Source organism: Muscardinus avellanarius (assembly GCF_963383645.1).
Source record: "Muscardinus avellanarius genome assembly, chromosome: 1".
Classification (NCBI taxonomy): Eukaryota; Metazoa; Chordata; class Mammalia; order Rodentia; family Gliridae; genus Muscardinus; species Muscardinus avellanarius.
This window is the reverse complement of record NC_137786.1, coordinates 233,465,272-233,485,987: the sequence shown is the minus strand read 5'-3', so window position 1 is coordinate 233,485,987 and position 20,716 is coordinate 233,465,272. Positions and strand designations below refer to the sequence as shown.

Genomic DNA, 20,716 nt, shown 5'->3' with positions numbered 1-20,716 from the left:
TGTAGAATGCCCCTGGGTTCAATACCTACCCAGACACATAAACTGGTTGAGATAGAAGGATTGCAGGCTCAAGACCAGCCTCAGGCACTTAGCAAGACTCTCGCAACCTTGGAAGACCTTGTTTCAAAACAAAAAATTGGCTGGGCATGGTTGCCCACGCTTGTAATCCTAGTACTTGGGAGGCTGAGACAGGAGGATCACAGATTCAGAGTCAGCCTCAACAACTTAGTGAGGCCCTTCACAACTTAGTGAGACCCTGTTTCCAAAGAAATAAAATCTGACTGGGGGTTTAGCTCATAGGTGGAATGCCTTTGGTTCAATCTCTAGAATCACACACACACACACACACACACACACACACACACATCTGGTAACTATGAACATATGCACAGAAAAATCTGAAATATATACTTAATAATATTTCAAAGAATAACTAGAAAGTCTCTCTCCAAGTTTCTATAATGTAATATTTTATGTCTAGCATGCATCAACTTTTTTTTCCCGTGGTGGTACTGGGGTTCCTGGAAACCCTTCTACCTCCGGGCTACACTCCCAGACCTATTTTTATATTTTTTATTTGGAAAACAGGGTCTCTTAAGCCAGCGAGGCTGGCTTTGAACCTGCAAGATACTCCTGTCTCTGCCTCCCAAGCACGGGGATTACAAGCGTCCGCCAACACGCCTGGCTGCATGCATCAACTTTTTGCCAAAAATATAAACTTACATAATGATCAGAGACAATAAAAAAAAGCCTATTAAGATAGGCTAAAGACATTCAATGGCTCAAAATGCCTATGGAATTAGGTTTCTTGCCAAAAGTTAGTGTGGCTCAAGACCCTGGCCACAGTTTGTCAATGCACAAGTGAATCCAATTATATACAAACAAATCATCACCCTAGTCATGCATTTCTCTCATGAATGGTGGGAACTGTGCCCAGTCATAGTGAGTTCATACAGAGTAACAGCAAACCAATCTATCACATATCTAAGGATGTTTAATACTAAGTAAATAAGCAGGTCATTCCAATTTAGGTAAGCAAATGTGTGTTACTATGATTTGAACCCAGGGATGTTCTATCTCTAAGCTACACAAGCCCAATCTTTTTCTTTTTGTTACTGGGGATGGAACCAAGGGCATTATACCTCTGAGCTACACCTCCAGCCCTATTTTTAGTCTTTTTTATTTTTAAAACAGATCTCACTGAGTTGCAGAGGGCCTCACTAAGTAGCTGAGGCTGTCCCTGAACCGCGATCCTCTGGTCTCAGCCTCCTGAATGCTGAGATCACAAAGCATGTGCCAGCATGCCTGGCCCTATCTTTTTTTTTTTTTTTAAATAGGGTCTTGCTAAATTGCTGAGGCTGACCTTCAACCTATGATCCTTCTGTCTCAGCCTCCCAAGTACTAGGCTTAGCGGTGTGTGCCCATGCCTGGCTCTAGGTAAGCAAATATAGAATAGTGTATCCAACGCAACTGGGTTTTCTTTGTGTGTCTGTGTATGTGCATGTGTTACTGGGGGGCATGTGTTACTGGGGGTGGAACCCAGGGGCTTTTCTACCTGTGGGCTATACTCCCAGACCTATGTTATACTTTATTTGGAAACAGGGTCTAAGTTGCTGAGGCTGGATGGGACCCTGTGATCCTCCTGTCTCAGCCTCCCCCAATCGCTGGGATTACAAGAGTGCACCACCACACCCAGCTCAAGGGGTTTTCAGACTTTCCTAAAGCTGATGGGACAACTTCATTACAAAGTATCCTTAAATAAACACACACACACACACACACACACACACACACACACACACACACACACACACGAGCCGGGGCGTGGTGGCGCACGCTTGTAATCCCAGCATTCAGGAGGCTGAGACCTGGAGGATCACGGTTCGCGGACAGCCTCAGCTACTTAGTGAGGCCCTCTGCAACTCAGTGAGACCTGGTTTCAAAATAAAGAATAAAAAATAGGGCAGGGGGTGTAGCCCGGAGGTCAAATGCCCCTGGGTTCCATCCCCAGACCCGCAAAAAAAATAAAATAAAATAAACACACACACACAAACAAAAACACTAGCACTTTACAAGTTGAAGAAAATCATTTATTCAGAGCCAATCAGCATTCTCTTGAAAAAACAGGCAAAAAATGATGAAAAAATAAGAACCAAGTGGAAGAGATATTTTCTTTTTTGTGGTACTAGGGACTGAACCCAGAGGCATTTTTACCTCTGAGCTAGACTCCCTAGCCCTATTTTTATTATTTCTTTATTTTGTTTTTTGTGGAACTGGGGATCAATCCCAGGGGCATTCTACCTCCAAGCTACATCCCAGCCCTATTATTCATTCTTTATTTTAAAACAAGGTCTCACTGAGTTGCAAAGGGCCTCACTATGTAGCTAAAGCTGTCTTTGAACCGCGATCCTCCTGTCTCAGCCTCCCAAAAAATCCTGGGATTATGAGCGCGCGCCACCACGCCTGCTCCTATTTTTTTATTCTTTAATTTGAAACAGATTTCACTAAATGCAGAAGACCTCACAAACTGCTGAGGCTAGCCATGAACCTGTGTTCCTCCTGTCTCAGCTTCCCAAGTACTGGAATTACAAGTGTGAGCTACCATGCCCGGTTTCCTTTCTTTTTATTTTTTATTTTGAGATTTAGTCTAAATTGCCCAAACTGCTAGCCAGGCATGGTGGCCATGCTTGTAATACCATTACTTGGGAGGCTGAGACAGGAGAATAGCAGGTTTATGGCCAGCCTCAGCTACTTAGTGACAACCTCTGCAATTTAGACCTTGTTTCAAAATAAAGAATAAAAAATAGGCCTAGGTGGTGGAGCATGTGGCACATGCTTGCAATCTCAGTGCTAGGGAGGCTGAGACAGGAGGACTGCACATGTTCGAAGCCAGCCTCAGCTACTTAGTGAGGCTCTCAGCAACTTAGTGAGACCCTGTTTCCAAATAAAATGTAAAATAGGTCTGGGAGTATAGTCCACAGGTAGAAAAGCCCCTGGGTTCCACCACTAGTACCACAAAAATAAGTAAATAAATAAATAAATAAATAAATAATAGGTCTGGGGGTATAGCTCAGAGGTAGAATGCCCCTGGGTTCAATCCCCAGTATCACACACAAAAAAATTAAAAATTAAAGCCGGCCGTGGTGGTGTATGCTTATAATCTCAGCAACTTAGTGTTTACAAATAAAGTATAAAATAGATCTGGGAGACGGGCGTGGTGGCGCACGCTTGTAATTCCAGCGTCAGGGAGGCTGAGACCGGAGGATCGCGGTTCGCAGACAGCCTCAGCTACTTAGTGAGGCCCTCTACAACTCAGTGAGACCCGGTTTCAAAATAAAGAATAAAAAATAGGGCAGGGGGGCGTAGCTCGGAGGTCAAATGCCTCTGGGTTCCACTCCCAGACCCGCAAAAAAAAATAAATAAATAAAATTTAAAATAAAATAAAATAAAATAGATCTGGCCCAGAGATAGAAAAAGCCCGTGGGTCCCACCCCAGTACCTCAAAAAAAATAAAAAAATAAAAAATAAATAATAGCCTAAGCTGGCATCAAAGGTTGTAATCTTCCTGCCTCAGCCTCCCAAATTGCTGCAATTATAGGAAAATACCACCATGCTTGGCTCAGTTTTTGTTGTTTTTGTTTTTGTGGTAATGGGGTTCCTGGAAGCCCTTCTACCTCTGGGCTACACTCCCAGACCTATTTTATACTTTTTAATTTTTGGAAACAGGGTCTCTTAAGCCAACGCAGCTGGCTTCGAACCTGCGCCATCCTCCTGTTTCTGCCTCCCAAGCGTGGGGATTACAAGTGTGCGCCATCACGCCCGGCCCTTCGTTTTGGTTTTTTAACTCAGCAATTGAAGCAGACCCTTAGCAATTTAACAAGATCCTGTTTCAAAATAAAAAATAAGATGCCAGGTATGTTGGTGCAGGCTTGTAATCTCAGCATTTGGGAGGCTGAGACAGGAGGATCGCAGTTTGCAGACAGCCTCAGCTACTTTGTGAGGCCCTTTGCAACTAGTGAGACCCTGTTTCAAAATAAAGAATTAAAATAGGGCTGGGGGTGTGGCTAGGAGATAGAATGTTCCTGGTTTCCATCCCTAGTACCACACACACACACAAAAGCAAAATAAAAAATAAAATAGGGTAGAGGATGTGGCTCACTGGTAGAATGCCCCCGATTCAATCCCCAGTACCACGAAAAGAAAACTAATTTTTTTAAATGAGGTTAGTTTTTGGAGGAGAGATGCAGATCATGTCATGTCTTTGAAATGATTAATTGAAATTTTTACATATCCCAGTACTTGGGAGGCTGAGACAGGATCACAGGTTGGAGGCCAGCCTTAGCAATTTAGCCAGGCCCTTAGCAGCTTAGTAAGCCTGTTTCAAGATAAAAAAAACATAAAATAGGGATGGCGGTGTAGCTCAAAGGTAGATTGCCTTTGGGTCTAACCCCAGTACCACATACACACAAAAATTTACATAACTATGACATACATCATAACAAAACAAAAATAGAAATCAGTCATTTTTCTTCCTCTACTTACTAGTTGTTACACAATGAAGAGCATTTGGCTGGTGCTTAGAATTGAATGCTTCTATGGAAATCACTAGCTGCCCTTCTAGCAACGCTCCCTTTGATACTCCTGTTTCACATCTCCAGTGAATTATTAAATATCTCAAAATCTGAAAAAAGTACAATATAAACAAAGCACAATCTTCTTTTAAAATCTTGGTAGCAATAAGCTTGTATGATAGCTAAATTAGTTAATCTAATTTCAGCTGGGCATGGTGGCACATTCTTGTAATCCCAGGATTTAGGAGGCTGAGACAGGAAGATCACAGGTTCAAGGAGACCCCCAGCAAGTAGATTCTCAGCAACCCAGCAAGACTTTTTCAAAATAAAAAGGGTTGTGGGTATAGTTTAGAGGTAGAATGCACCTGAGTTCAATCCCCAGTACCAACAAAAATAAAAAATAAAAAATAAAATTGAATTTCCCCCAAAGTACTGTACACTTGCTTATGAATATCAGATTTACATTTGGTTAGAGCAAAGTACTGTCTAAACAAAATAAAGAGCTAGGGGAGTGAGCTAAGAAAAAGAACAATAAAATTCAAAACCAGATGCTTGAATGCCCAAGACAGAAAATTCAGACAATAAATTGCTATATTCAGAGGCTAAGTGCATCTGAAAATAAAATTTAAGGAAAAATTATGTGGGAATTTTTCTTCTTCTCAAATAAAAGCCAATATGAAGACTATAAATAAGAGTGACATCTCAAATGGGAGCCTGGTGTGGTAACGCATACCTGTAACCCCAGTACTTGGAAAGCTGAAACAGGAGGATGGCAAGTTTGCAGCCAGCCTCAGCTACTTAGTGAGACCCTCTGCAACTTGGTCAGACACTGTTTCAAAATAAAGAATAAAAAAATAGGACTTGATATATAGTTCATAGAATGCTCCCGAGTTCAATCCCCAGTTCTGGGGAAAAAAAGACATTATGAATTTTACCTTTCATTAACATTTTTGCCTTAGCAAGACCCTCTGCAAATTAGTGAGACCCTGTTTCAAACTAAAAAAGTAAAATAACACTGAGGGAATAGCTCAGAAGTAGACTGAGTAAATAAATAAATGGGCTGGGGGTGTAAATAGAATGAATGGATAAATAAGTAAATAAATGGGATGGGGTGTTCTACCTCAGATTTATATCCCAGCCCATTTTTGTTTTGATCCAGGGTCTCCTAGTTTGCTAAGTCTTCCTATGTTGCTGAAGCTGTTCTTAAACCCTGTGATCCTCTTTTCTCAACTTCCCAAATACTGGGATTACAGGTGTGCATCACCACACCCAACTAATACACGTAAAATGTCTAACAGTGCCTAACATATAGTAAATGTTTAATAGGTATTAGCACTAATTTTTTTTGTGTGTGTGTGTGGTACTGTTGATGGAACCCAGGGGCATTCTACCTCCGGGTTATATTCCCAGACCTATTTTATATTTTATTTGGAAACAGGGTCTCACTAAGTTGATGAGAGCCTCAATAAATAGCTGAGGCTGGCTTCTAACCTGTGCAATCCTCCTGTCTCTGCCTCCCAAGTACTGGAATTACAAGCGTGCACCACCACGCCCAATTCATTAGCTCTAATTTCTATCAAGTGTTTCTGCAGTAAAGACTGCACAAAACATCTGAGGGTGTTAAGTGCTTGACTGGCCTTTCATTCCCAGCACTGCAAAACAAGAAAAAACTACACAATATCTTAGGATTATTTTTTGTGTCTGTGTGGTACCGGGGATGGAACCCAGGGGTTTTCTACCTCTAGGCTACACCCCCAGCCCTATTTTATAATTTATTTGGAAAGAGGGTGTCACTAAGTTGCCAAGAGCCTCACTAAGTAGCTAAAGCTGGCTTTAAACCTGCATAATCCTCCTGTCTCAGCCTCCCAAGTACTGGGATTACAAGCCTGAGCCACCAACCCCCCCCCACTTTACCCAATATTTTAAATTGAATGAGACCAAGATGTCTGATTAAAACATTCAATTTTTTTTTTTTTTTTTTTTTTTTTTTTTGTGTGTGTGTGTGTGTGTGGTACTGGGAGTGGAACCCAGGGGCTTTTCTACAAACTCCGGGATATACTCCCAGACCTATTTTATACTTTATTTGGAAACAGGATCTACTAAATTGCTGAGAGCCTCACTAAGTAGCTGAGGCTGGCTTTGAACCTGTGTGATCCTCCTGTCTCAGCCTCCCAAGCGCTGTGGATTACAAGCGTGTACCACCTTGCCCGACTTAAAACCTTCAATTTTTTTTTTTTTTTTTTTTTTTTTGGTGGTACTGGGGATGGAACCCAGGGGTCTTCTACCTCCGGGCTACATTCTCAGACCTATTTTATATTTTACTTGGAAACAGGGTCTCTTAAGTCAGCTGAGGCTGGCTTCGAACATACGCAATCCTCCTGTTTCAGCCTCCCAAGCGTAGGGCTTACAAGCATGCGCCACCAGGCATGGCTAAAAACATTCAATCTTGATGACACAAATTATATTTAACTGTTATTATTTATGAAAAATAGACTCACTTCTACCCTAAGTTCAGGCACCACAAGGGAAATTATTACTTGCCCTTTTTGTGTGACACTGGGGATTGAACCCAGGGACATTCTATCTCCAAGCTAGACTCCCAACCCTTTTTTGTTTTGAAACAGGGTTTCCCTGGGTTGCTGAGGCTGGTCTCAAATCTATGATCCTCCTGTCTCAGCCTTCCAAGTACAGGTATGTCCCATCATACCCAGCTCTACTCCCCCCTTTTTGTGGTACTGGAGACTCAACTCAGGGGCATTTTACTTATAAACTACACCCCGGGGCCCTATTTTTTATTTTGAAAAAGGATCTCGCTGAGTTGATGAGAGTCTCACAACTTGCTGAGGCTGTCCTCCAATCGAAATCCTGTCTCAGCCGCCTTCCAAATACTGGGATTATAAGCATGTACCATCACACCTGGTTTATTTTTATTTTGAAGCAGGGTCTAAACTGCTGAGGGCCCAAGTTGCTGAGGTTGGTGGCAAACCTGTGATCCTCCTGTCTCAGCCTCCCATGTATTACATGTATTAGGATTGCAAGTAAGTGCCACCACACCCCGCTCTTTCAAGCATTTTCTAGTTTTAACATCTTCCTTCACACATCCTTTGACTTCCTGTGCTCCCTCTGTTCAGATTTTCCCACAGTGTCTTTAACCATATGAAAACAGTTGGGAAAAGAACATTGGCCTGTGAGTCAGAGCCCTGGTTTCTACTCTAAATTCGGTCAGCTGTAAAGCTAATCCTCCAACATTTTTTTTGGTGGTACTGGGGTTCCTGGAAGCCCTTCTACCTCCGGGCTACACTCCCAGACCTACTTTTACATTTTTATTTGGAAACCGGGTCTCCTTAAGCCAGCACGCGCGCGCGCGCGGCTGACTTCGAACCTGCGCGATCCTCCTGTCTCCGCCTCCGAAGTGCGGGGATTACAAGCCGTGCGCCCGGCTTTGTGTGTGTGTGTGTGTGTGTGTGTGTGTGTGTGTGTGTGTGTGTGGTACTGGGGGTGGAACCCAGAGGCTTTCTACCTCTGGTCTATACCCCCAGACCTATTTTATATTTTATTTGGAAACAGGGTCTCACTAAATTGCCCAGATCCTCACTAAGTAGCTGAGGCTGGCTTCGAACCTGCACGATCCTCCTGTCTCTGCCTCCCAACCACGGGGATTACAAACGTGCGCCACCACGCCCGGCATCCTCCAACTGTTTTAAAGATGAAAAAGAAGAAAAAAAAAAAAAAAGACACCAGGCGTGGTGGCTTGTAATCCCAGCATTTGGGAGGCTGAGACTGGAGGACCACGGGTCACAGTCTCAACTACTAAGTGAGGCCATTTGCAACTCAATGAGACCCTGTTTCAAAATAAAGGAAAACAAAATAGGGCTGAGGGTGTAGCTCGAAGGTAGAATGCCCCTGGGTCCCATCCCTAGTACCGCAAAAAAAAAAAAAAAAAAAAGGCGCGAAGGGTAGGGGTACTGGGGAAAACTCAAGAAGCTAAAACAGGAGGGGTCACAGGTTGGACCCCAGCCTCAGCAACTTGGGAAGACCCTGTTCAAAACGTGTGTGTGTGTTTGTGTGTGTTCGGTGCCCATTTGGTAATGGTTGCCAAAGTGTGCAATGGAATGCACCCACGTGGGGGCCGCCCATCATCCAGCTGCGTCCGGCCCAGGCGTGTGGGCACTCGGGCTCCGGGTCCCCAGTGATGCCTTCCCTTCCCACGCCCCCCCAGCAGGGCGGCCACCGACCCGCCACCTCCGGGCCCGGAGAGCGGGGTGCGGGGCGCGCCCCACGTGCGCAGCTGCTCCTCGCGGGGCTCGGGCCCAGCCCCGCCGCCCCGCAGGCCGCGGGAGGCCGACCCCGCCACTCGGCATCCCCGACCCCTCCTCCACCACCTCAGGCCTCGCCAGACCACTGCGCGGTCACACCGCCCCTTTCCTCAAAAAGTGTCTTGCTCTGCGTCCTCTCCCTTCTCCGCATCACCTCGCAGACGGCCACGGCCGTCCCCTCCATTCCGCAGAGGGAAGCGGCAGCGACGCGCACCAGGCGCCCGCCCGCGGCAGCCGCGTCCTCCTCCACCCGGGTTCGACCTCCGCGGCGCTCACGCCCGGCCGCGCGAGCCCGAGCCTTCCCGCCCGCAGCCCGCGCGCGCTCTCGCCCCGCCCGCCGCGCCTGCGCACTGGGCCCCGCCCGGCCCCGGCCACCGCGCCTGCGCACTAGGCCCCGCCCTGCCCGCCCGCCGCGCCTGCGCACTAGGCGCCGCCCGAGCCGCGCGGGCCGTGGGCGGATGGGTGGGCTGGCGGCGCGGCCGGCGCTGGAGGCGAGCGGGATCGGGGCCAGGCCGCCGCTCCTCCCGAATAGACTTTCCCACGGTCCCGCCGAGACGCGGCCCTTGGCCCTTTTCAAGGCGTTTTGACCGCTCTCGGCGCTTTCCGAGGCCCTTCTCTCGGCCCGAGAAGGTGCGGGATCCCCAGCTGGCCTCACCTCCTGCGGGATTGTCTCCGGCCAGCCTCCCGCTCCAAGCTGGAGCAGAGGAACGCCCGACGGCCTGCTAGGACTGAACTTCACAGCCGCGCGTGGTGGTCGTCCCAGGACTTGGGAGGCTGAGACAGGAAGATCTCGAGTTTGAGGACAGCCTCAACAACGTATCGAGATTCTCAGCAGTCTAGGGAGACTCCGTCTCAAACCGAAAACATAAAAGGGGCTTGGGGTGTGTTAAGTTGGGTCACACTCCGCCGTACTCACTTATTTTTATTTTACTCGCATTTAATTTTTTATTTTACTTATCAGGGTGTAGCTCGGAGGTAGAGTGCCCCTGGATTCGATCCCTAATAGCAAGATAAAATAAATATTTTTTCATATACGTCTGTTTCATACAATATTTGAGACAAGTACTAAGAACATTACTTGTCAATCTGAAATTCAAAACGAGGCGCCCTGTATTTTATCTAGTCATCTGTCCCAAAGCTGTCCCCAGCCTATTCAGGGGACTAGGCCTTCTCCCGGGAGGGACCCGGAAGCCTCCCCCGCCCCACCTTCCCCACGTTTGACTGCTCTCAAAACTCTGACAAGCAGCTCCTGAAAGGGTTTTCTGAGTGCTCCCTGCCGGGAGGAAGGGGTAGTCCTGCAGGCTCCAGCTGCGGGACTCCAGCAGGTGCCGGGAGGGACACCGAGGAAAGGGCTTAAGCCCATAACTGCGGGTGATCTGGGAGCTTGTTCCTTGGGCAGTCAAAACGCTGGAGAGATTCCTGCCTGGCCAAGAGTTGCCCAAGGAGAAGGGTGGGACAGGGTGTTGGCTACTTTCCTTCAGGGAAAATTCTTCCACGCCAGCTCCTAGAAGCCAGGATTGGATAGAACAGACTGCGGACTTGGCCAAGTGCCTGCCCTGGTCCTGCTCCAGAGAACACATCTTTGGAGACCTGAATCATACCCTTCTCTACTCTGCTCAGCGCTGGTGCCCCTCCTCCTCACCTCAGGTGCTCACAGGTAGACCTGTTGGAAAAAGGTAGCTTTTACTTCTTGAAAATTCATCATAACCATCAGATATGTTTTGGTGTTCTGGGGGCGGTGTTTTGGGGGATTGAAGCGCCGGAGGCATTCCACCTCAGAGCTACACTCCAGCCCTCTTTATTTTTTATTTTGTAACAAGATCTCACTAAATTGCTGAGGGTTTTGCTAAGTTGCTGAGGCTGGCCTCAAACCTGCCATCCTAGCCAGGCGTGGTGGTGCATGTCTGTAATTCTAGTACTTGGGAGGCTGAGACAGGAGGATTGCAAGTTTGAGGACAACCTCAGCAACTAGTGAGACTCTCATTAACCTAGTGAGACTCTGTTTCAAAGTAAAAAAAAAAAAAAAAAAAATAGGCTTGGGGTGTAGCTGGGAGGTAGAATGTCCCTGGGTTCAATCCTTACTGCCAAACTAACAAACTGCCATCTTCCTGTGTCAGCCTCCCAAGTATGTGATTATAGGCATGTGCCACCAGGCCTGGCTCTATCAGATTTGGTAAGAGAACAAGGGGGGAGAGGTCCTCTTTACCCTTTTGCCCTCTTCATTCTCTCTTCTCAACCCCTTTTGGGAGAGGATTTGCCAAGGGGAAAGGAGTTAACATTAAATGATTGTTGTTGACCACTACTGTGTGTGTGTGTGTGTGTGTGTGTGTGTGTGTGTGTGTGTGTGATCGTTCTTCTGAGCTATACACCCAGCCCTATTATTTTTATTTTATACCCCAAGCCCTATTTTATTTTTTAAACTTATTTATTTTGATACGGGGGACTGAACACAGGGGCATTCTATTTCTAACTAACCCCCAGCCCTTACTTTATTTTTATTTGGAAAGAGAGTCCCACTAAGTTGATGAGAGTCTTTTTGCTGAGGTGGTTCTGGAACCTGCAATCATCCTGTCTCAGCTTCTCAAGTCCTGAGAGTACAAGCATGTGCCACCACATCCAGCTATTTGTTTGGGTTTTTGGTTTTTGGTATTGGGGATGGAACCCAGGTGCAGTCAACCTCTAAGCTACACACCCACCCCTATTTTATTCTTTTATTTTGAAATAGGGTCTCACTAAGTTGTGGAGGGCCTAAGTTGCTGAGGCTGGCCTCAAACCTGGGATCCTCCTGTCTTAGCCTCTCAAGTACTGGGATTATAAGTGTGTGCCACTATGCCTGGCTTTTTTTTTTTTTTTTTTTTTTTTTGTAGTGCTAGAGATGGAACCTATGGGCATTCTACCTCTGAGATATACCCCCAGACCTATTTTATTTTTATTTGGAAACATGGTCTTGCTAAATTGATGTGAGCCTCACTGAGTTGCTGAGGCTGGCTTCGTATCTGGGATCCTCCCTGTTGCAGCCTCCCAAGTTACAGGCATGCATCAGTCACCTGGCTTATTTTAATTTTTTTTTTTTTTTTTTTTTTTTTTTTTTTTTGGTGGTACTGGGGTTCCTGGAAGCCCTTCTACCTCCGGGCTACACTCCCAGACCTTTTTTTTTTTTTTTTTTGGAAACAGGGTCTCTTAAGCCAACATGGCTGGCTCCAAACCAGCGCGATCCTCCTATCTCCACCTCCCAAGTGCGGGGATTACAAGCATGCGCCACCACGCCCGGCGGCTTATTTTAATTTTGAATCAGGGTCTTGATATATTTCTGAGGCTGGCCTAGAACCTGTGATCCTTCTATCTCAGCCTCCCATCTCAGCTTCCCAAGTCCTGGGATTCCAGGCATGCGCTACCAGGCCCAGTACCACAACTGACTTCTGACAAGAAGTATTTCTCAAACTCACAACTTTTCTCGTAAAATAATTCTCTTCGCTATTTGATAGGTGAGAAACCAAGGTACTGAGAATGACTCTTTAAAATATTTCCCATTGAAGCCGGGCATGATGGCACACACTTGTAATCCCAGCGCTTGGGAGGCTGAGTCAGGAGGATCGCACGGGTTCGAAGCCAGCCTCAGCTACTGAGTGAGGCTCTCAGCAACTTAGTGAGACCCTGTTTCCAAATAAAATACAAAATAAGTCTGGGAGTATAGCCCAGAGGTAGAAAGCCTCTGTGTTCCACCCCAGTACCACCAAAAAAAAAAAAAAAAAAAAAAACAGAAACGCTCCACCTTGGAATGGCGGCAGGAACAGAGGCGGAGGAACAGTTGCCAGGCAAAGCCCTTCAGGCGGGTGGGCCATTGTCCTTGGAAAAAAACCTCAGGACTGAAGCCGCAGGGGGATGCCCAGTGCCATCGGAGGAAGAGGAGGTCTAACAAAGGTAGCCAAGGACACAGCATCCTCCCTACCTGAGATGGGCAGGAGTTAAGAAACAATCCTTCAACATTAGGGCCCACCAGCGGGACTCCTTAACATTTACCCTCCTGGTCCAGAGAGGTTCATGCAGGTTTGGCATTTGATGAGCACTGATTGATAAGCACGCTTGGCTTTCTCCTATTTATCTTCAGTAATACGCCCCTGTAAGGGAAGTGTGTTATCTCATATCCATTATGAAAATGAGATTCCAAGAAGAGGTTGTATGACACTCAGTTGGTAGATGTTAGAGCCCGGCTGGGTGTGGTGGCATGGCCCATGCCTGCAATCCTAGTACTTGGGAGGCTGACACAGGTTGGAGGGCAGCTTCAGCAAGTAGTGAGATTCATATCAACCTAGCGAGACCTTGTTCCTTCCTTCCTTTCTTTCTTATTTATTTATTTACTGCGGAACTGGGGAATGAACCCAGGAACATTATACCTCAAAGCTATACTCCCAGCCTATTTTTTTTTTTTTTTTTTTGGTGGTGGTACTGGGGTTCCTGGAAACCCTTTTACCTCTGGGCTATACTCCCAGACTTATTTTTTTATTTTTATTTGAAAACAGGGTTTATTTATTTATTTATTTGTGGGTGTGGGGATGGAATCCAGAGGCATTTGACCTCCGAGCTACACCCTCTGCCCTGTTTTTTATTCTTTTTTTTTTTTTTTGATGGTGGTGGTGGTATTGGGGTTCCTGGAAGCCCTTCTACCTCTGGGCTACACTCCCAGACCTATTTTATATTTTTATTTGGAAACAAGGCCTCTTAAGCCAGCAAGGCTGGCTCCAAACCAGCGCGATCCTCCTGTCTCTGCCTCCCAAGCGCGGGGATTACAAGCGTTTGCCACCTCGCTCTGCCTTATTCTTTATTTTGAAACCGGGTCTCACTGAGTTGCAGAGGTTTCAGCTGAGGCTGTCCGCGAACTGTGATCCTCCGGTCTCAGCCTCCGGAATGCTGGGATTACAAGCGTGAGCCACCACGCCTGGTTTGAAACAGGGTCTCTTAAACCAGCGAGGCTGGCTTCAAACCTGTGCAATCCTCTTGTCTCCGCCTCCCAAGTGCAGGGATTACAAGCGTGCGCCACCACGCCCAGCTATTCTTTATTTTGAAACAGGGTCTCACTAAGGAGCTGAGGCTGTCCTTGAACCTGTGATTCTCCTGTCTCAGCCTCTCAAGTACTAGGATTACAAGCATGTGCCACCAATCCTGGTGAGACCCTGTTTCAAAATAAAAATAAAACAGGGCTGGAGTTGTAGCTTGGAGGTAGAATGCTCCTGGGTTCAATCCCCAATATCACAAAATCAAAAAAATTAATTAAATTTCAGAGCCAGCATCAGAAACAAAAATCTCTTAACCCCTTCTCCATTTCCCCACAGCTACCCAGTGCACCCCCGCCTTGATGTGCCCTGCCTCGCCACTTGGGAGTCCTGCAGTATGGGAGCATTCGTGTTACCTTGAGACGCCACCCGCTCTATGCAAGAGTTGAGGAACTAATGAACTCGGATATCCTCATATCTCACAAACCGAGGCCAAATGGGCCACAGCTCCCAGTTCTCTCACCCATCAATGTGTGTCCCAACCCATTTCGGTCTAGTAACTATTATGCTATTGGTCTCCATACTGTGTGTATATATGGGGGGCTTACTGGGAATTGAACCCTCCATTCTACCTCCGTGCTACACCCCCAGCCCATTTTATTTTTTATCTTGAAACAAGGTCTTTCTAGGTTGCTGAGAATCTCATTACTTTGCTGAGGCTGTCCTTGGACTTGAGATCCTCCTGTGTTAGCCTCCCAAGTACTGGGATTACAGGTGTCTCCATGTTATTCTTAGAGCAATAGCATGTTGCTGTCAGAAGAGACTGTGGAGACAGGCATGGTGGCACACACTTGTAGTCCCAGTACTTAGAAGGTTGAGACAGGAGGATTGCAGGTTTGCAGCAATTTAGTGAGACCCAATTTCAATACAAAGAATAAAAAATAGGGCTGGGGGTATAGCTCAGAAGTAGAATGCCCCTAGAGGCAATTACTAGTACCACCAAACCACCAAAAAAAAAAAAGAAAGAAAGGAGTAAAGAAAGAAAAGAAAAAAATGAAAAAATGGTAGGCCTAAAGAAATTAAAAGACCTGCCCAAGGTCAAGCTCACTTAGTCAGCCAGATCAACGAAGAAGCCTTTGAGTAGGCTCTGTATATTTTCCACCCTGGTCCTCAGTCTTACTGCAGCGTCTTTAGGGGATCAGTTCTCCCCAGTTCTTCGACTGAGGTACACTCTGTTCTGTCCTTCCACTCACCTCAGGAGTTGAATTACTGCTTCTTGTCCACTTTAGATATTCTGTTTACTCTCAGCAGAAGTCTCCTGCTTGGCCAGAAGAGGCCCCACCCCAGGAGCTCCAGATTGATTCTGACCCAAAACCAAAGTTTGAATGGAGCCCCACCATCATAGCAATGCAGCCAGGGAACAGTGACATTTTAGGGACTGTCTTTCCTTTTGAATGTACCTCTCCGTGTACATCATTCCCAGACTCTTCCTAGATCCTTTCTTTTTTTTTTTTTTTTTTTTTTGCAGGTTTGGGGATGGAACCCAGGGGCATTTGACCTCCGAGCTACACCTCCTGCCCCATTTTTTATTCTTTTATTTTGAAATAGGGTCTCACTGAGTTGCAGAGGGCCTCACTAAGTAGCTGAGACTGTCCATGAACTGCGATCCTCTGGTCTCAGCCTCCCGAATGCTGGGATGACAAGCGTGCGCCACCACGCCCGGCCCTAGATCACATCTTATTCTCAGGCTTCCCCAGAGCAGTCAAATGCCCTGAAGAAGGTGACCCTAGAAACTTAAGTGGAAAATGTCCTTGAAGTCTTCAGGGTTGATGTAAAACAATGTCCATTTGAGGGCTTTCTCCCCTGGGAGAATCCAGCAACTATTAAGAGACGCTGTTTCCCATGCAGGCAATAGGAAAGGGTTAACTGCTTCTATCGGATCCCAAGCAAAATCTGTCCCCCATCAGCTCCCATAACCGGGTTTCCTAAAATGGAGCAGGTCCCAGATGCCTCTCCACTAATCACATCCTTGGAAATGGGGCCATGAAGCTCAGATTAGTTCATCCCTTCACCTTCTCGAGGCCTTCTCCACCTGGAGCACAGAATCTGGGGCAGCTCCGCTCCACCACCTTCCTCTCAGGGGTCAGACCGGGATACTCTCGCACAGGGTGGTTGGGGAGGGGGGACCAGAGGCCATGGTGGTGCCCACTCTTGTGCCAGTCCATGGGACATTCTTCCTCTTCCTGGGACTCGTGGGCAAAGGAAAGAGCTCTCGCCAGGACATTCCCGAGGTTTGCAGAACTGACGTTTTCTTCTTCGCCCCCATTCCCCAGGCTTTCTCGCTCTCCTTCTTAGAAGATCCGACTGTGATAGCACGAAGCATGCTTTTCCTGACTGAGTCACCCTTCACACAGTCTCTGGGTTCTCAACCACCCGTCGCAAGTGCTGGACCAACCCGGGAGATTTCATTCCTTTCCTGTTCATGCCCGATTCTCCTTTGCCTAAATCACCAAGAAAATCTATATCTCAAGGTGGTTCTGCCTCATACTTGCCTCCTTACTTTCTCTTAAGCGGGGCTCAGTTTGTCCTGCCAGCTGATGTCCACTGGGAGGGAAGTGTGCTTGGTGGCCTAGAGACCTTGGGAAGGAAATGGCGGTATCATCTGGTCACACATGGCCAAGTGTATTGATCCAAAGGCCAGATGATCAACATTATTTGAAAGACAAATAGTCTAACGAGGACAAAGATTCTTCTTCCAAAAACCTCATGAAAGAAGAGAATGGCAGCCAGCAGGCGTGGTGGCCCGTGCCTGTATCCCAATACTTGGGAGGCTGCGACGGAAGGATCGGAGGTTCACAACCAGGCTTAGTAACTTAGCGAGGCCCTCTGGAACTTTATTTTGTTTCAAATTTAAAAATTAAAGTAGGGCTGGGGGTGTAGATCAGAGAGAGAATACCCCTGGGTTCAATTTCCAGTACCACAAAGAGAGAGAAAAGATAGATATAAATATAAAAAATAAACTAGGGCTGGGGTATGGGTCAGAGATACAGTGCCCCTGGGTTCAATACAAGAAAGCAATGGAGGCTCTACATGTTCATTCTTGGATTGGTTTTTGCATGATAACCAGTATTCCTTTTTTTTTTTTATGGTATTAGGGATGGAACCCAGAGGCATTCTACCTCTGAGCTACCCTCCCAGCCCTCTATTTTATTCTTTATTTTGAAACAGGGTCTCACTGAGTTACCGAGGGCCTCACTAAGTATCTGAGGCTGTCCGCTAACAGAGAACTTCCTATCTCAGCCTCCCAAGTACTGGGGTTACAGGCGTGCGCCACCATGCCCGGCTTTGATAACCAGTATTCTGAGGTATTTACCAGGAATGGTGGTGGTGTAGTATTTATTTATTTACTTACTTATTTATTTATTGTGGTACTGGGGATTGAACCCAGGGACATTCTACCTCTGAGATATATATAGATATAGATATATAAAATATACATGTATATATATATATATATTTTTACAGTACTGGGGATGGACCCCAGGGGCATTCTACCTCCAGGCTACACCCCCAGCCCCATTTTTTATTCTTTATTTTGAAACAGAATTTTACTGTGTTGCAAAGGGCCTCACTAAGTAGCTGAGACTGTCCACAAACTGCAATCCTCCTATCTCAGCTTCCCAAATGCTGGTATTACAAACATGCGCCACCCCACCCGGCTTCCTATTTTTAATTTTTTTATTTTGAAACAGGGTCTCACTGATTTTCAGAGGGCCTTACTAAGTAGCTGTCTCAGCCTCCCAAGTACTGGGATTATAAGTGTGTACTACCACACCCAGCTTGTCACAGTCTTTATTTTGCTTGCTTGTTTGTTTGTCGGTTGGTTGGTTGGTCCTGGGGATGGAACCCAGGGGCTTCTACATCCGGGCTACACCCCCAACATATATATATATATATATATATATATATATATATATATATATATATATTTTTTTTTTTTTTTTTTTTTTTTTTTTTTTTTTTTGGTGGTGGTACTGGGGGTGGAACCCAGAGGCTTTCTACCTCCGGGCTATACTCCCAGATCTTTTTGTATATTTTATTTGGAAACAGGGTCTCACTAAGTTGCTGAAAGCCTCACTAAGTAGCTGAGGCTGGCTTCAAACCCGTGTGATCCTCCTGTCTCAGCCTCCCAAGCGCGGGGATTCCAAGCGTGCGCCACCACGCCCGGCTTCTTGTCACAGTCTTTAAAGCTGGTACTATGGAATCTTAGTTGAGCTGATTTCACACTGATCTCTTAAGTTGACTTGATTTTCATCGGTTCTAACTTACAGGCCATTTGTTTCACAAATTTTCATTCCTACCAGTTGAAAGAGTCTGTGGGATCAAAAGTGTAAAAGGGGTCAGGATGTCTATATTCTTTTCCCATTTTACCACTTACTTTAGGTGTTATGTTCTAGTTTTCCACAACTAAAATAGGAAAATTCTCCTAGGAATATAGTTAAAATAATATCTATGAAACAATTTGAGAGTTTTTGAATCTTTAAATTAGAAGAAATCTTAGAGGTCATTTAATCCAGTATTTCCTAGCCAGAGGAGCAGTGTTTGTTCTCCTTTTTTTCCTTCATCCCACACCTCCTCCTGAATAGCCTCCCTCTATCTCCTTCCTTGAACTCTTTTTAGTATCCAAGGTAGAGAACTGTTCATTTGCATAGCATATTTAGTATATGTATCTTTTTGTGTGTGATACTGGGGATGGAATCCAGAGGCATTCTACCTCTGAGCTACATTCCCAGCCTGATTTTATTTCTTATTTGGAAACATGGTCTTGCTAGGTTGATGAGAATCTCACTACTTGCTGAAGCTGGCCTCAAACTTGCGATCCTCCTTGCTCAGCCTCCCAAGTACAGGGGTTACAGATGTGCGCCACCATCTTGGCACTTTGTATCTTTAGAGTTGGGTAACACTGACCTATTTCACCTCCCTATTTCATACAGCAGTCATGCCAATCATCACGTCAAGTTGAAATCTAGCCTTTATTTGAATATTATGTGCTAGAAATTTTGCCACCACAGAGTCAGCCCATTCCAGCTTCGGACAGCAGTGGTTTGGTAGAAGAGAGTTTTCCATTATATCAAGCTAAAATCTCTTCCCATCTCCCCAGCCCTGCATCTTCCATCTATTGGTCCCAGATCCACTCTTTGCAACCACAGAGAATCCATCTAATCCCTTTATAAAGGGGCCTGGGGAACACTCAGGATTTTTATTGTTAATGTGTCACAGTGGCTCAGACCTGGCCTGAATGATTGTATCACAGATGTCCTGTGCTTGGTACAATAGCTGTGTTCCTAAAACATTGTTTCAATCAAGTTTTGTTTGAATAAAATCGTTTTAGACATGCTGGGAAGTTGACAGTTTAAAAAAGTATCCTGTTATCAGTTCTTTCATAAGCTGAAGAAACCTTTGGTGATGCAAGTAATCTCCCCATTAACATTTCATGCAAACCCAGGCTTTTTATACATTATGTTTTACTTAAGGTGAGATTTGCCTGCATACCAAACATGTAAAATAATGATGAGATAAATAGCTAACATTCAACTGGGCCCTTATCTGGCATCTGGTGCCATGTACCTGACACGCATTATTTAATTTCTTGCCACAACTTCCTTCTGTAAAATTATCCCCTATTTTTTTTTCACAGATAAGGAAATTCAGGCTTAGAAAAGTTAAATACCTTGTCCAAGGTCACACAATTAGAGAGTGATGGGCCAGAGTTCAAACAAGGTCAGATAGTCTAAAGTCTGGTGTCTTAACAACCAGGAACTTTCAGATGCTAGTAATGGTTGAACCAACTATTTGTTATATACCACAGCACAAATAAATTAGGCTAAGACCTAAATGTCTTCAATGATATACACAAAACCTATGCTTTTGGTTTGGGGGCGGGGGTTCTGGAACTGTAGGTTTCTCATAGCAACTCACATTTTCTAGTGCACATGTGTGTGTGTATGTGTATGTGTGTGTGTTACCAAGGATTGTACCCAGAGACATTCTATCTCTGAGCTAGACCCCAAGCCCTACTTTATTTTTAATCTGAGACAGGGTTTCACTAAATGGCAGGGAGCCTCGCTAAATCACTTAGGCTGTTGAAATCTAGATCCTAGAACCTGCGATCCTCCTGTCTTAATCCCCCAAGTACTGGGTTCACAGTCATATGCCACCATACTCAGCTTCCAGTGCAATTGATTAAGAAACTCCAAAACTATCCCTCTAGCTGTTAGCATTAAGTAGATGCTCCCAAAATTTATTTCAGGCATATGGTTATGAGATGACCTATTTTTAAAAGATGTGTGTTTTGAGCCAGGCATGGTGGCGCACGCTTGTAATCCCCACGCTTGGGAGGCTGAGACAAGAGGATCATGTGGGTTCGAAACCAGCCTCAGCTGGTTTAAGAGACCCTGTCTCCAAATAAAATATAAAATAGGCCTGGGAGTATAGCCTGGAGGTAGAAGGCCTCTGGGTTCCATCCCTAGTACCACCAAAAAAAGAAAAGAAAAAAAAAGATGTGTGTTTTTACAGGGTTAGTGGCATGGTCTCTTTTGTTTCTGTTTCTGTTGCTGTGTTGTTGTTGTTGTTGTTGTTGTTGTTGTTGTTGTTGTTGTACTGGGACTTGAACCCAGGGGCATTCTACCTCTAAGCTATACCCCCAGCTTAGGGGTATTTTTTAAATTTTGAAATAAAAGGTAAGCCAGGTGTGGTGGCGCACGCTTGTAATCCCCGCACTTGGGAGGCTGAGACAGGAGGATCACACAGGTTCGAAGCCAGCCTCAGCTACTGAGTG

General features: G+C 45.7%; 1 protein-coding gene across 1 annotated transcript in view; it reads right to left on the bottom strand.

Moving 5' to 3' along the window:
• TOP6BL (TOP6B like initiator of meiotic double strand breaks) overlaps window positions 1–9,071 on the bottom strand; it is a gene marked incomplete at both ends in the record, with an annotated part of 89,064 nt that extends 79,993 nt beyond the window's left edge. Inside the window, 2 exons of the mRNA XM_080693503.1 lie at window positions 4,543–4,681; window positions 9,042–9,071. Of these exons, the coding sequence (XP_080549629.1) occupies window positions 4,543–4,681; window positions 9,042–9,071 (169 nt within the window). The remainder of the gene's footprint in view (window positions 1–4,542; window positions 4,682–9,041) is intronic.
• Between the last annotated feature and the right edge of the window lie 11,645 nt (window positions 9,072–20,716).